This window comes from Papaver somniferum, chromosome 7 (genome assembly GCF_003573695.1).
Source record: "Papaver somniferum cultivar HN1 chromosome 7, ASM357369v1, whole genome shotgun sequence".
NCBI lineage: Eukaryota > Viridiplantae > Streptophyta > Magnoliopsida > Ranunculales > Papaveraceae > Papaver > Papaver somniferum.
In genome coordinates, this window is record NC_039364.1 from 256953015 (window position 1) to 256966276 (window position 13262).

Sequence of the window (13262 nt, forward strand, 5' to 3'; positions counted from 1 at the left end):
TAAAAACTGTTACAATATACAACCTAGAAAACATTATGTAACAGTTCTTACAAAAACTGTTACCATTATTTAACAACCTAATATTTAGTAACAGGTAATTTACGAACTGTTACCTAATGAAAGCTTGAACTGTTACTAAATGTCACTTTTCTACTAGTGTGTGCTCTCTTATGTTTCATGAATACAAACTGAAAAAAACTGAGTGTTATTTCTGCAATTGTAGTGTTGAAATCATGAATCATCTTTTTTTCTGTGTAGTTTTACTAGATATATCTGGTTATCTATGAATATCAATATGGATCAAATTGCAGGTAACTTTTTAAATGTTCAATCATGGATTATTACTTGGTTTTCTTCAGGTAGTAACAATGCTTCTGTTTTATGCTTGAATGATGAAAAATATGTTTGTAGATTAATGTGTATAATGTGGTGTATATGGAAGGACATGCACTCTCTTATTTATGTTTCAGGGCATTAAGCCTAATGTTCAAAATACAACGTCTAGAATACATAATCTGATAACTTAGCGTACTGAGTTTTTTGATCCCCATAACACTAATGCTGGCAGGATGCAGATTAAAGTTTGGTTTCCTCCTGATAAAGTATTTGTCAAAGTTAATCTGGATGGCTCTTACATTGCAGAAATTAAGAAAGGAAGTGTTGGACTAATACTTCGTGATTTTGCAGACAAATATTTAGGTGCTAAAGGAATAAAGTTTGATGAAGAAGTGGAAGAGGACTATGGGGCTGAACATTTTGAATGTAAAGCATTGGAATTAGCAGCGGACTGGCTGAAGGAACTAAGGATTGAAAAAGCAATGTGATAAAATCTGTAACTGAGAAAGAGTCATAGGTTCAATCAAAATATAGAAGTTCATTGGTTTAGTCAAAATACAGTCTAGAGAGTAAAACCCGAGTGTAGTAATAATAAGTCATGGTTTTTTAAGTCTATTCATAGACTAGGTAATAAAGTAGCTCACTCTTTACCTCGAAAACAAGAGTTAATGAAACAAGTTTTTATTTTACAACAGACATTCCAGATTTCCTCACAAAACCAGTACATGATGATTAATGTAGTAACTCAGTTTAATTAATAAAAGTCTTTTTAGTATAAAAAAAGAATCTCTCTCTTTAAAGGCTAGTCTAAAGCTGACTTGGTTCAGGCTGGCCTCTCTTAAAGCCCTCACAGGACATCTTAGCATCCTTAATAAACATACCGATCCAGGCCAGTTCTGTTAAAGCTCGACATGTTTCACACCCCTTCAAATAAAACTAATAACACATAAAAATATTGATTCATGTCTTTCGATTTAAATGTTGCGTTCAAAGATAAAAAAGATTAAAACACACATAACAATATTATAAAGTTTGTTTATTTTGTTTTCCAGCTGACGCTATAAGTTTCAAGTTTCAATATGGTTTACAATGTTAAGCGGTTAAGCCATATAATTGATATGAACTATGAAAATTGAGGAATTTATTTTTATGTTTAAAAAGTAAAGTAAAATTTATGCACAAACTAGATATCCGTTATCATTAATCATATGCTAGTTTACTTAACTCTTTCTCATGGATATCCAAATCCATTTATATGTATGTCTTTTTCATCTTCATTTATGATCAATTTGTGGCGTGTTTGGTTTGTGGGAAAGGAATTTTATTCCCAAAAGAGGGGAATCCTAAACCCACCACCCCCATGTGTTTAAGATTCCTTATGTGTTTGGGAGTTCTATTATATTTACCAAACATGGGAATTCAATTGTATTCTCAGGAAACTGATTCCATTCCCTCCAACCAAACAGGTCAGGCTAGTCCAATTCCAAAGCTAGGGCTGTCAACGGTAGCTATCGAAACGGATATGGACTCTACCATATCCGTTACCGATTAGATTACTGGATCTCCGATAATATCCGACGGATATTCAAAAAATATTTTCGTTATCCGTTCCGATAATAATGTCGGTTATCCGATAATATGTGGTAATATCCGATAGTAATTTATCATAATAAAAATAAATTAAGTTCTTTTTTAGTCTTTCTCTAATTTCATAAATTACAAAAAAAATCAAAGGAACCTAAGGAAATTCGACTAAACAAAAGCAAATACCTTGATCAAATGCACAAATTTGACTTTAAAGTTATTATATTCTTCTCCATCAATATTGAAAAATTCTCCGCTTTTCTCACAACTAATAAAACTAGTTATGTTTTTGTTCTTCCATAGTATTTTTTATTTCTATCACTCTTCACACTACCAAAATAACAACTAAATATATTACTCAAAAAAATATAAAAAGATTTGCATATGCATTCTTTAACGGATATCTGATGTTATTGTATAGGATAATGCCTTTTCCGTATCCGTTTCGTTAAAGTAAGAATATCCGTATCCGATATCCGTTATCCGAAATTTCGAATAATATCCTAACGATTCGGACAGATATCGAATATCGGTTATCCATTGACAGCCCTATCCAAAGCTGACTTGGTTCAGGCTGGCCACCCTCGTAGCCCTCACAGGCCAGCCCATACTAGCTTCCTTAATAAAAATACCGATCCAGGCCAGTTCCGATAGGCCCGGCCTGTTTCACACTCCAAATAAAACTAATAAAATTCCTTATTTGTTACACAGTTCTTTCTCTTTCCTTGAGATATATCCAAAATCCCTCTTTCGAAATCCCCCGAATTTCGCTCACCAAAAATCTTCGTTTATACGTTTTCTCAAATCTTCAGCATCTCCGATCAATCTAATCGTTCCTCCGATTTCTGATCATTGTTATTCAAACTCTAAATCATAATCTAGTCTAAGGCCGTGACCTAGATTCAGCAATGTTTGCTGTTTTGAATTTCAGTCAGGGTTCAGGTATGATGATCCATCCAAGTGATTTGTGTGTTTGTTTAATTCATCACTAACACTGTTAAATTATCTTTTCAAGTTTGATTTCAAAGCCCTAAGTTAATTGTTTAAGTCATGGCGACTAAAAAACCTAAACGATCGACTGAAGAAGTTGAGGATATAATTATTCGGAAAATATTTTTGGTCACGCTAGTTGATTCAATGGATAAAGATAGTAGAGTTATTTACTTGGAATTAACAGCTGCTGAGATTTTAAGTGAAGGGAGACCATTATTGTTGAATCATGATTTGATGGAACGAGTGCTTATTGATAGATTATCAGGTCAGTTTCCCGGTGCTGAACCGCCTTTTGTTTACTTAGTTGGTTGTTATGGTCGTGCTGGTGAAGAAGGTAAGAAGATTACTGGTATGAAAGATAAAAGTTTGTTTTCTGCGATGGATGCTGTTGTGAAGCAGGCTAAGAGATTGACTGTTTCGTATTGTAGAATTCACTTAGGTAATCCAGATATGTTTACTAGCAATGGTGAGAGTAATGCTACTAAGTCGTCGGTTTATCCACTACTTGGATTGTTGTATTCTCAATTTTCGAGTTCCGTAGATGCGTTTGGAGGAAGTAGTAGTAGTACTGATGGTGGATTGAGTTGTCCACCAGGGTTTTTAGAGGAATTTTTCAGAGATACGGATATGGATAGTATGGAATCAATTTTTAAAGAAATGTATGAAAGTTTAAGAGGAAGTGTTTTGAAAGTGTCAGCGCTTGGGAATTTTCAGCAGCCGTTAAGAGCTTTAAGGATGTTGATTAATTTCCCACATGGTGCAAAAGCTTTGGTGAGTCACCCATGGTGGTTACCTACCGGAACGTATGTGAATGGACGCGTTATTGAAATGACAAGTATACTCGGGCCTTTCTTCCATGTCAGTGCTCTTCCGGATCATACTATCTTCAAGAGCGAACCAGATGTTGGGTAAGCTTGCTTCATAACATGTTTGATTCTAGTGTTTCGGATGTTGTTTATTTTTATTTACCAATTGCGTTTACTGCTCGAGATGTTAAATTTCTTCTCATTTACATCTTGTAGCTTTTTATCCAAACTAAATGTACAATACTAGTCTGTGAATTATCTGATTTTATCCATTTTGTGACAATGAGACTGAACGAAAAGAACGCAGAATAACTTGAAGCCAGTTTAAGACCCCAAAAATGTAGACACCAAAGCATTAGCAAATATCTTGTTCACCAACTTCCTTCCTTGCCAGTTCTCTTCTTTTAGTTGGTATCTCCTAGGGTATTATTCTTCCAGCTTCCTGTATACATCACAAGAAGTATAGTTGTAACGCTGCCTGGTCTAATCTCTCGTGGATTCCTTTGGGATGGATAGTTGGGAATTCAGTTAGCTTTGCTCTGTGATTGTAAGCATTTAGGTACTGCAATTGTTTATCGTATTAGAGTTCTAGATAAAGATTGTATGGATATTATTAGTTGCTGATCTGCGTTAGTGCAAAGGCAGAGTTCATAATTCGATTGATCAGAGAAAAGTAAAACCTTTGTCATAGTACTTCATTCTATCAGAACATATAGACCTGGATTAAATTGTTATTGACTCCTTGGTGACTCTGTCAAAGCTTCATTTTTTTCTGTTCTCATCTTGGTTTGTTCAAAAATTTGGATCTTGCAACTATCGGCTTACTAATTTGTTCGATTTTTTTTGTCCTAAATGCTAGACAACAATGTTTCTCAAATTCACGGCGTCCAGCTGATCTGCAATCTTCCTTCTCAACAATTAAGACTGTCATGAATAACTTATATGATGGAGTTGCAGAAGTCTTTCTCTATCTTTTAAAAAACAGTGATACTCGGGAATGTGTTCTCAGTTATCTTGCTGAGGTTATTAAGAAAAATGCTACAAGGGCTCATATGCAGGTGATTTTCTTTCTTACCTTGAAATATAGTTTATCTTCTCAAGAAAATTTAACAAAGCAATGGCCTTAGTAATGAGGGTCAGTTTCCACAATTGTCTCTCTTTAACTTCCTTTATACTATTAATATGTTATGTTATAGTTTCAAAGCTGGTTGCAAAATGATCTTAGCATATTCCAAGGAAGGGGGAATATTAAATTTTGAGAGGCAATCATTTGAATCGTGATTCACTAGCATATTTATTTGCACTGCAGGTTGATCCAGTCACTTCTGCAAGTTCAGGCTCGTTTGTAAATCTTAGCGCTGTGATGCTTCGGTTGTGTGAACCCTTTCTAGATGCAAGTTTAACTAAGAGGGACAAAATTAAGGCAACATATGTGTTTGATAATACTCGTTTGGACTTCAGGTGCGTTATTTTACGTTCTTTACTTCTATTTGCTTGATTAACCTTGATATTAGATCGAAATTTTCATTTTACCATATCCTAATTTATGAAAATGGATCATTAGAGGATTAACTGCACTCCATGCATCATCGGAAGACGTGACGTCATGGCTTGATAATCTTAAAATGGATGGCTCTGACCGGACATCTGATGAAGATAACCGGATGTTGAAATCTCAAGAAGCCACAAGTTCTGGCAGCAACATTGGTTTACCTGCTAGTCTCTCTAAAGCTAAGCCAATGACAACATGTGGTGGAAAGACTCAATACAATTTTATCTGTGAATGTTTTTTTATGACCGCAAGGGTGCTCAATTTGGGTCTACTCAAAGCATTTTCCGACTATAAGCATCTAGCTCAGGTAGCTTTAGTTGATGCTGATCTATGCTCCTTGTAACTCTTTGTTAAGTTGTGAATTGATAGTAATAGTTTCTCGGTTTTGACCGCCTTGTTATGATGTAACTTTGTGTTGATAAAATCTGATATTTCCTTTTAGGACTTGTCGAGGAGCGAGGATACACTGTCCAACCTTAAAGGAATGCCTCCCAGTCCACAGCTCCAGGCAGATATAGATCGTCTGGAGAAAGAAGTTGAATTTTTATCTCAGGAGAAGTTGTGTTATGAAGCACAGATATTGAGGGTATGTGCTACAAATATCCAACACGATTGGTCAAGTTCTGCAAAATTATAAGGAAAAGTGGAGATAAGATAATGAAAAGTAGAATCTAGAAACTATTTTCTATTTTTTGAAAGTGATCTTTATCAGCTATGAAGTATTTTAAGTGCATATAGTTTGGATAGCTGATCAAATATCAATTCTCAAAGTAATTTTATTACTCCGTTTATTATAAGATATATAATCGTTAATGGGGTTTCTTGGATTTTATTGTAGGACGGATCATATATTCAGCGCGCACTCTCTTTCTACCGGTTGATGGTTGTTTGGTTGGTAGATCTTGTAGGCGGGTTCAAAATGCCCTTGCCATCGTGCTGCCCTATGGAGCTTGCTTGTATGCCTGAACATTTTGTCGAAGATGCCATGGAACTGCTCACTTTTGCATCTCGGATACCTAGAGCGATGGATGGGTTCATGCTGGTAGTCTTTCTTAACGCAGTTTCAGTGATATTTTAATGCTTTCTATGTTTTGTAATAGTCAATTGTTATGCTTTCTGTGAATTAGCCTATGCCTTAGGATCTTAATTTTTGCTGTTACCAGGATGATTTTATGAACTTCATTATAATGTTTATGGGAAGTCCCAACTATATCAAGAACCCTTACCTCAGAGCAAAGATGGTAGAAGTCTTGATCTGCTGGATGCCAGAAAGAAGGTATCACTTGAACAGTTTTGCTTTGGCTACAATAACACAATCTTGTGTACGTCATTTAAGTTTATTGCATGTTGGTTTGGTGTGCAGTGGTTCATCTTCAACAGCTTCCCTTTTTGAGGGTCATCAATTTGCCGTGGAGTATCTTGTCAGGAATCTTCTGAAGCTTTACGTTGACATTGAGTTTACTGGATCACATACTCAGGTAAGTGTGTTATGTATATCTCATTTTGAGAGCGTGGGAGGGATTCTCAGTACAACTCATCGAGAGTAATCTCTTTTAATTTCAAATGAAAACCAGAGATTCATCTTCATGAGCTTTTCGTCCTTATCTCCCAAACCTATATTGTTATCCACCTTGTTGGCAGAATTTCTTAATTATTTTGTTCCCATCTGGTATCTAGACATTAAATGTTTCTTGTTCTGATTGTTGTACCATTCTTGTGCAGTTTTATGACAAGTTCAACATACGTCATAATATTGCCGAACTTCTGGAGTACTTATGGCAGGTTCCTAGTCATCGCAATGCATGGATAAAGGTTGTTTAAGATCATATATGTATTCTCTTTTTTATGTCATATATTATTGGATTGAGGAATTTTACCTTCTGCTATTCATATATTTTTGCTTTCTCATTTTTTCTTGTTATTGTTATTTCAGATTGCCAAAGAAGAGGAGAAGGGAGTGTATTTGAACTTTCTGAACTTCCTGGTCAACGACAGTATATTTCTTCTGGACGAAAGTCTAAACAGAATTCTGGAACTGAAAGAGATAGAAAAAGAGATGGCTAATACCGTGGAATGGGAAAGAAGATCAGCTCAAGAGAGGCAAGAAAGAACCCGACAGTTTCATTCTCAAGAGAATGTGAGTTCGATTTATTTTTCCATGTAAAAATTTCCTTTTCAACATTCACCAGTATTGTCAATTATCAGTCTGAGATAATTTAATTTTTGTAGATCATCCGAATTGACATGAGGTTGGCGATGGAAGATGTGGGCATGCTAGCATTTACTTCAGAACAGATTACAGTGCCTTTTCTTCTTCCAGAGATGGTAAGGTGTCTTTTCAGTAAAGCATATTTCCTCTTTGGCAATTAGGTTATACAAGCTGTCAAATGTCAAGCCTCATTACTCGTTTCTCTGCATTCTAGGTTGAAAGAGTGGCAAGTATGCTTAATTACTTTTTGCTACAACTTGCGGGCCCTCAACGGAAATCTCTTACTCTAAAGGACCCCGAGAAGTACGAGTTCCGTCCAAAGATATTGCTTAAGCGGGTTAGTAACCACATCATGTTTCACTTTATCTTGCATTGTTCTACGCTTTTCTATAAAGCTGGCTTCCTGTTTTAGTGATTTTGCTCTCCTTATTCACTCATGTATGCATTATAATTTACTGATAAAATGCCTATTTTTCGTGGTAGATTGTTGAGATTTATGTCAATTTAGCGAAGGGAGACCGAGAAAATATTTTTCCATCTGCAATTTCGAAAGATGGTCGATCATACAATGAGCAGGTAACCATCTTGAAGCAAATCATGTCCATCTCTGCCAGATTTTGTGTTTCTTGCCAGTTCTGTAGTAATATAAAGTGTTTTGCATCAAGAAATCTTGTTCTTGTTAACACTTTTAGTTTCTATTGTAGTTGTTCACCGCTGCAGCAGCAATTTTACATAGGATAGGTGAGGACAGTAGGATGGTACAAGAATTTCTTGAGCTCGGTAACAAAGCAAAACTCGCAGCTTCAGAGGCAATGGATGCAGAGGCTACCCTTGGAGAGATACCTGATGAATTCTTGGACCCAATTCAAGTAAGTTTCTTTGCTTACGAGATTGTATTTTTTCGATCTTTGATATTCTCTATGCGCTTTATTGGACGTGACACAGTGAAAATTTATGGAAAATGCAACACATAGATGAGGCTAACGATACCGTGTTTATATTGTTGCAGTATACACTAATGAAAGATCCAGTTATCCTTCCTTCTTCAAGAATTACAGTGGATCGTCCCGTTATACAAAGGCATCTTCTTAGTGACAATGTACTGCGTACACCATTACTCACTCACAACTATTTAACCTTCCTAAAGTATTCTTTGTTTCTTAATTCTGTTCCTTGTATCCTGTCTTGTCACAGAGCGATCCATTCAACCGTTCTCATCTTACACAAGATATGCTTATCCCAGATGTTGAGCTGAAAGCAAGAATTGAAGAGTTCATTAGGTCTCAAGGATTAAAGAAACATAGTTCTGAAGGGCTAAACAAGGAAGCGATGCAAACCGAAACAGGTGAAATGACCATGGTTGAGTAATAGAAAACCTAAATTTGTTGTTCATCAGTTTTAGCAGGTAAGACGACACACACAGGCACAAGCAAACTAAAAGGAATGTACTGATTATTAAAACTATCTCTCTATATATATGTTTTTGAGATGCACTTTTATTGCTTATGCCTGTGCCTTTTTTTTAAGGATTCTTTTTTTAAATCTGCCTATAAAACTTCTGTCCTTATGACAGGTTTTACCTTTATAGTGAATGGTACCCAAACTAACTCTTAATGAGGTTACTCTGGATGACCAACAATTTTTTAACCCCCAACCATTAAAACCAACCAGTTGATTTATATAGAACAAATTCAGGTCAATGTTGGGTCAAATAGCGTTTTGTAAAATACAAACTATCAAAATTGTGTTTCGTAAATGTCATCAGGTTCATGTATTGTTGTTGAGCAAATGAGAAAAACGGCCATCTCTTTGAAATGTTTTTATTCTAGTATTTTGGGTTCTAAAACATATTATTTTTCTTAACCACTTTTAATTATAAATATAATTTCCAAACGAAAAATGAAACTAGAACTGAACCTAGTTAGCAATCCGGGAAACACGAAACGTTCGAAGCGGTATACGTACGGGTATTATTTATTTCGACGGATTGCAAATTCGACTTGGATAATACGGAACGGCATATGTACATATAATACGGAACGGCATATGTACATATGTAATTCGTTTTCGAAATCTTAATTCGGTATTGAAAATTGGGTACATCCAAATAGTAGAAGTCTTTCTTACAAATGATTTCAAGGTTGAAATTAATATATTTGTTATATCTGTAGCTTAATCAACAAAAACCATAAAGCTCAGTGGTTGGTTGCCTAGCATGTGATGTTGTGGTCGCTGGTTCGAATCCAACAAGTTGCATTTTTTTAAAAATCAACAAAAATAAAAGAACCATTTTTTAGGGACCATGGTTTTTTTGGGGACCATGGTCTTATTAGGCCAACCTCCCTATACTTATAAGGGGTATCCTAAAGTTAGGTAAATACACATTTATCTTTTACTTTAATTTAAATTAAAACTAACTTAATAACTATATAAATCTAATCATATACATCTAATCTAAATGAATTTATTAACCAAAATCAAAAATGGGAGGGGAAATCGAAATTTTTTAGTTTTGAAAAAAAAATTATTCTCTTCTTCTCTCTTTTCTTGACGTTCCTCGTTCGATTGAAAAACCCATGAATCTTTTTAATTGGTTCTTTGATTGGGAAAGTTGAGTAGCAATCATCAAAATATGGTTTAAATGGAAGTTAAAGTGGCATGTCCGGTTAGGAATAGTTTTAAAAAAACTAGTTTTGTAACCGAACATTCTGAAACCAAGAACATGAAGAACACTTCGGTTATCACAAATTTAATTTTTCAAAAAAAAAACCGAACTCTGAGTTCGGTTGGTTCGCAAAAAATAGTTTTAACCGAACTCCTCATTGAATACCAATATATCGTGTTCGGTTGGTCCCCAAAAATTTTTAAAACTAATTAGTAACCGAACTCTACCCATAATACAAGAAAAAATAAAAAATGTTACCGAACTGTTTTATTTTTCCCACTATGTTGAGTTATGACTTAACCGAACTTTGTCTACTCTGTTCGGTTGGTTCGCAAAAAATTCTAAAACTATCTAGTAACTGAACTCTACCTATATTACAAAAAGAAAAAAAAATCAAATGTAACCGAACTGTGTTATTTTGCCTGCTATGTTGAGTTTCAATTTAACCGAACTTGTCCCACAATGTTCGGTTTGTTCGCAAAAAATCTTAACAAACCGAACTCTTCACTAATTTCATACATGTGGAGTTCGGTTAGATATGTTGTTGGGTTAAAGTTTGCGAACCAACCGAACATTACTCTGTAAATCCTATAAACAAAGTTCGGTAACATGTCTGTTAACCGAACGACTAAAAACCTCCATTAAAGAGCGAGTTCGGTAACCTGCGTGTTTGGAAAAAGTAACCGAACTACACTTTCAGATGAGTTCGGTAACCTGTTCTTCACATAAGGTAACCGAACAAGCCCAAATCTACTCTAAAATTTACAGTTTTTTGAAAATTTGGAGCAATTCAACCAACATTATCTAAGTTTAAAGCATACCTAGGTACCCAAATACCCTTCCTCGGGTTGTGGTTGGTAAAATCCATCGTTTTTCATGTTTTCCTTCTTCATCTTCTCTAACTTTACTCTCTCAATAATTCTACTTCTTTAAGAAAAAACATCTGATTTTTTAATCTCACTAATTATCTTTAACTTAATCATCTCACTAATCATTACACTAACTATTATTAACACTAACTAATCATCACCCAAAATTAATCAAGGGGATAATTTAGGTATTAATATAAATATCTAGACAAGGGATGACCTAGATTTACTTCTAATGTCGTTACCCAAAATAAAACCATGGTCCTCAAAAAAACCATGGTCCCCAGAAAATCGTTCAAATAAAAAATGACTTTAAATGAACAGTGGGTTTTGAGTGGAGGCTTAATAGATGGGCCCATTAGAAAATGGGCTGTCTAAAGTTGGCGTACTTAAGTCGCTTATTCTGGTACGAAACGCCAAATTCGCGGACAATACGGCTTCTCCACAAAATTCACGAACTGGGGTCGTGGTTTCACTTTCAATCAGACACCCGAATAAGTCGCTCCCGTGCGAATTTTTTTAAATTTTGGTATTTTATTTTTAAGGGAAATTTACGTTACCTCCCCTGGCAAAGCTTATAATTTGATTTATCTCCCCCATAAATATTAAATTAGCAATGCCTCCACTCGTTAACTATTCCATCATGTGTGGTTAAGTGAGTCAGCAGCTGTGTACACGTGGCAAAAAAAGAACTTTTTTCTAGTGAACTGCCCAAAATGTCCTCACCTTCTCCGATACATCAAACCCAAGAACAGATTTCTTGTGTTCCATCGACTCTCTCAAGTCTCAGTTCATGTGGTATTTCTCAAATTTGAGAATCAGGGTGAACATTTCTTCAACTGATTTATCAGATCTATCTTCCCATATTCGATCTCTGAATCTGTCTTCTGATATTCGATCTCTTAACCAATACCCATTTTTCTTTTTCTAATAATTCACTTTTCCATTAATTCCTTTGGTTTTGATTCAGAAATTTCTTTCACCAACCGGAAACTATAGTCAAAGATAGAAGAACAGAAAATGAAGCACAATTTGATACTTAGAAAGGAAATTGGGTTTGTTTATTAAAGGGTAAAAGCTAATTGGGTAAAACCCAATTTGATAATTGGGTTTATACACAACTGTAGTCTGATGTAGTAGCAGTGAGTTATTTTTGAGTTAATGGGTTTGTATTCTTTAGCGAAAATCATTGTAAAGTGGAATTCGCTAACAATTTCCTGCAACAGAAACAACTACCATGTCGTGGATAGAGTAAAGGACCGAGTATTTTGTGATATCTTTTAGACTATTCATACGGTTCTTCTGTTAGCATTATTATACCATCTGATGCTTTTGAATAAGTTGTAACAACCATTGTAATCACTCATATAAATAACAACTCAACTCCACAGTTCCAAGTGTGGAAGTACTCACCAAATATCCTTTTTAACTTGGTATCATCCTTGATCCAAGCTACGCTTCCAAAACCAATGAAAAAAAACAACCAAAACCATCAATTCCAAAAACCAAGAAACATCAGATACCATGACAACAACAACAAATCAACTTCGAAACATTCAGATCCATCATCTGGTAACCCTCAAGTTAACAGAATCAAATTACCCACTTTGGAAGACGCAGTTCAAACCCATTCTGAAAGGCCATGGCTTGACTGGCTTCATTGATGGCACAAAAACAATACCACCAAAACATCTACCAAATTCTGAAGCTGTGAATCCTGATTTTACAGCATATGAAGAATAAGACTCCCTACTGGTTGGTTGGCTATACTCAACCCTCACTCCCGAAGTTTTAGGAGTAGTTAGAGGTTTAGACACGACAAAAGAGGTATGGGATACGTTAGAAGCAGAGTTTGCTCCTAAAATAAAGTTTCACCAGATGCACTTGAAGAAGCAACTACACTCCCTGAACAAAGGTAATAAATCCCTCAAAGCTTATTTTAATGATGCTAAATAATTATTTGATCAGCTTGCATCTACCGGTTGTGTTGTTACTGCCGATGAGATGAAACAATCCATAAGTAATGGATTAAATCGAACATATGATCCGATCGTCACTGCACCGAGTACTGTCGATAATTTGGATATGCGAACTTTCTATGCACATCTTCTGACATTTGATATGAGGCTGGAGCAGCATCCCTCTGCCATTTAACAACCCATAACAAACATAGATTTTGCTAATCATGGTTCTTCCAGCAAGTCAACACCGAGGAATTACAATCAGGAAAATCGTGGCCCATAGCAGA

The 13262-nt window shown here is 35.3% G+C and overlaps 1 protein-coding gene across 1 annotated transcript; it reads left to right on the top strand.

The window, feature by feature from the left end:
• The first annotated feature begins 2566 nt into the window (after positions 1-2566).
• LOC113300180 (probable ubiquitin conjugation factor E4) lies at positions 2567-9065 on the top strand. The gene is made up of 16 exons (XM_026549378.1): positions 2567-3821; positions 4579-4777; positions 5029-5180; positions 5284-5578; positions 5714-5857; positions 6110-6313; positions 6435-6547; positions 6635-6749; positions 6994-7083; positions 7205-7408; positions 7501-7596; positions 7695-7817; positions 7964-8056; positions 8185-8349; positions 8490-8579; positions 8675-9065. Exons 1-16 carry the CDS (start codon positions 2971-2973, stop codon positions 8846-8848), a joined length of 3108 nt encoding a protein of 1035 aa, XP_026405163.1. The 5' UTR covers positions 2567-2970; the 3' UTR covers positions 8849-9065.
• Positions 9066-13262: the final 4197 nt, after the last annotated feature.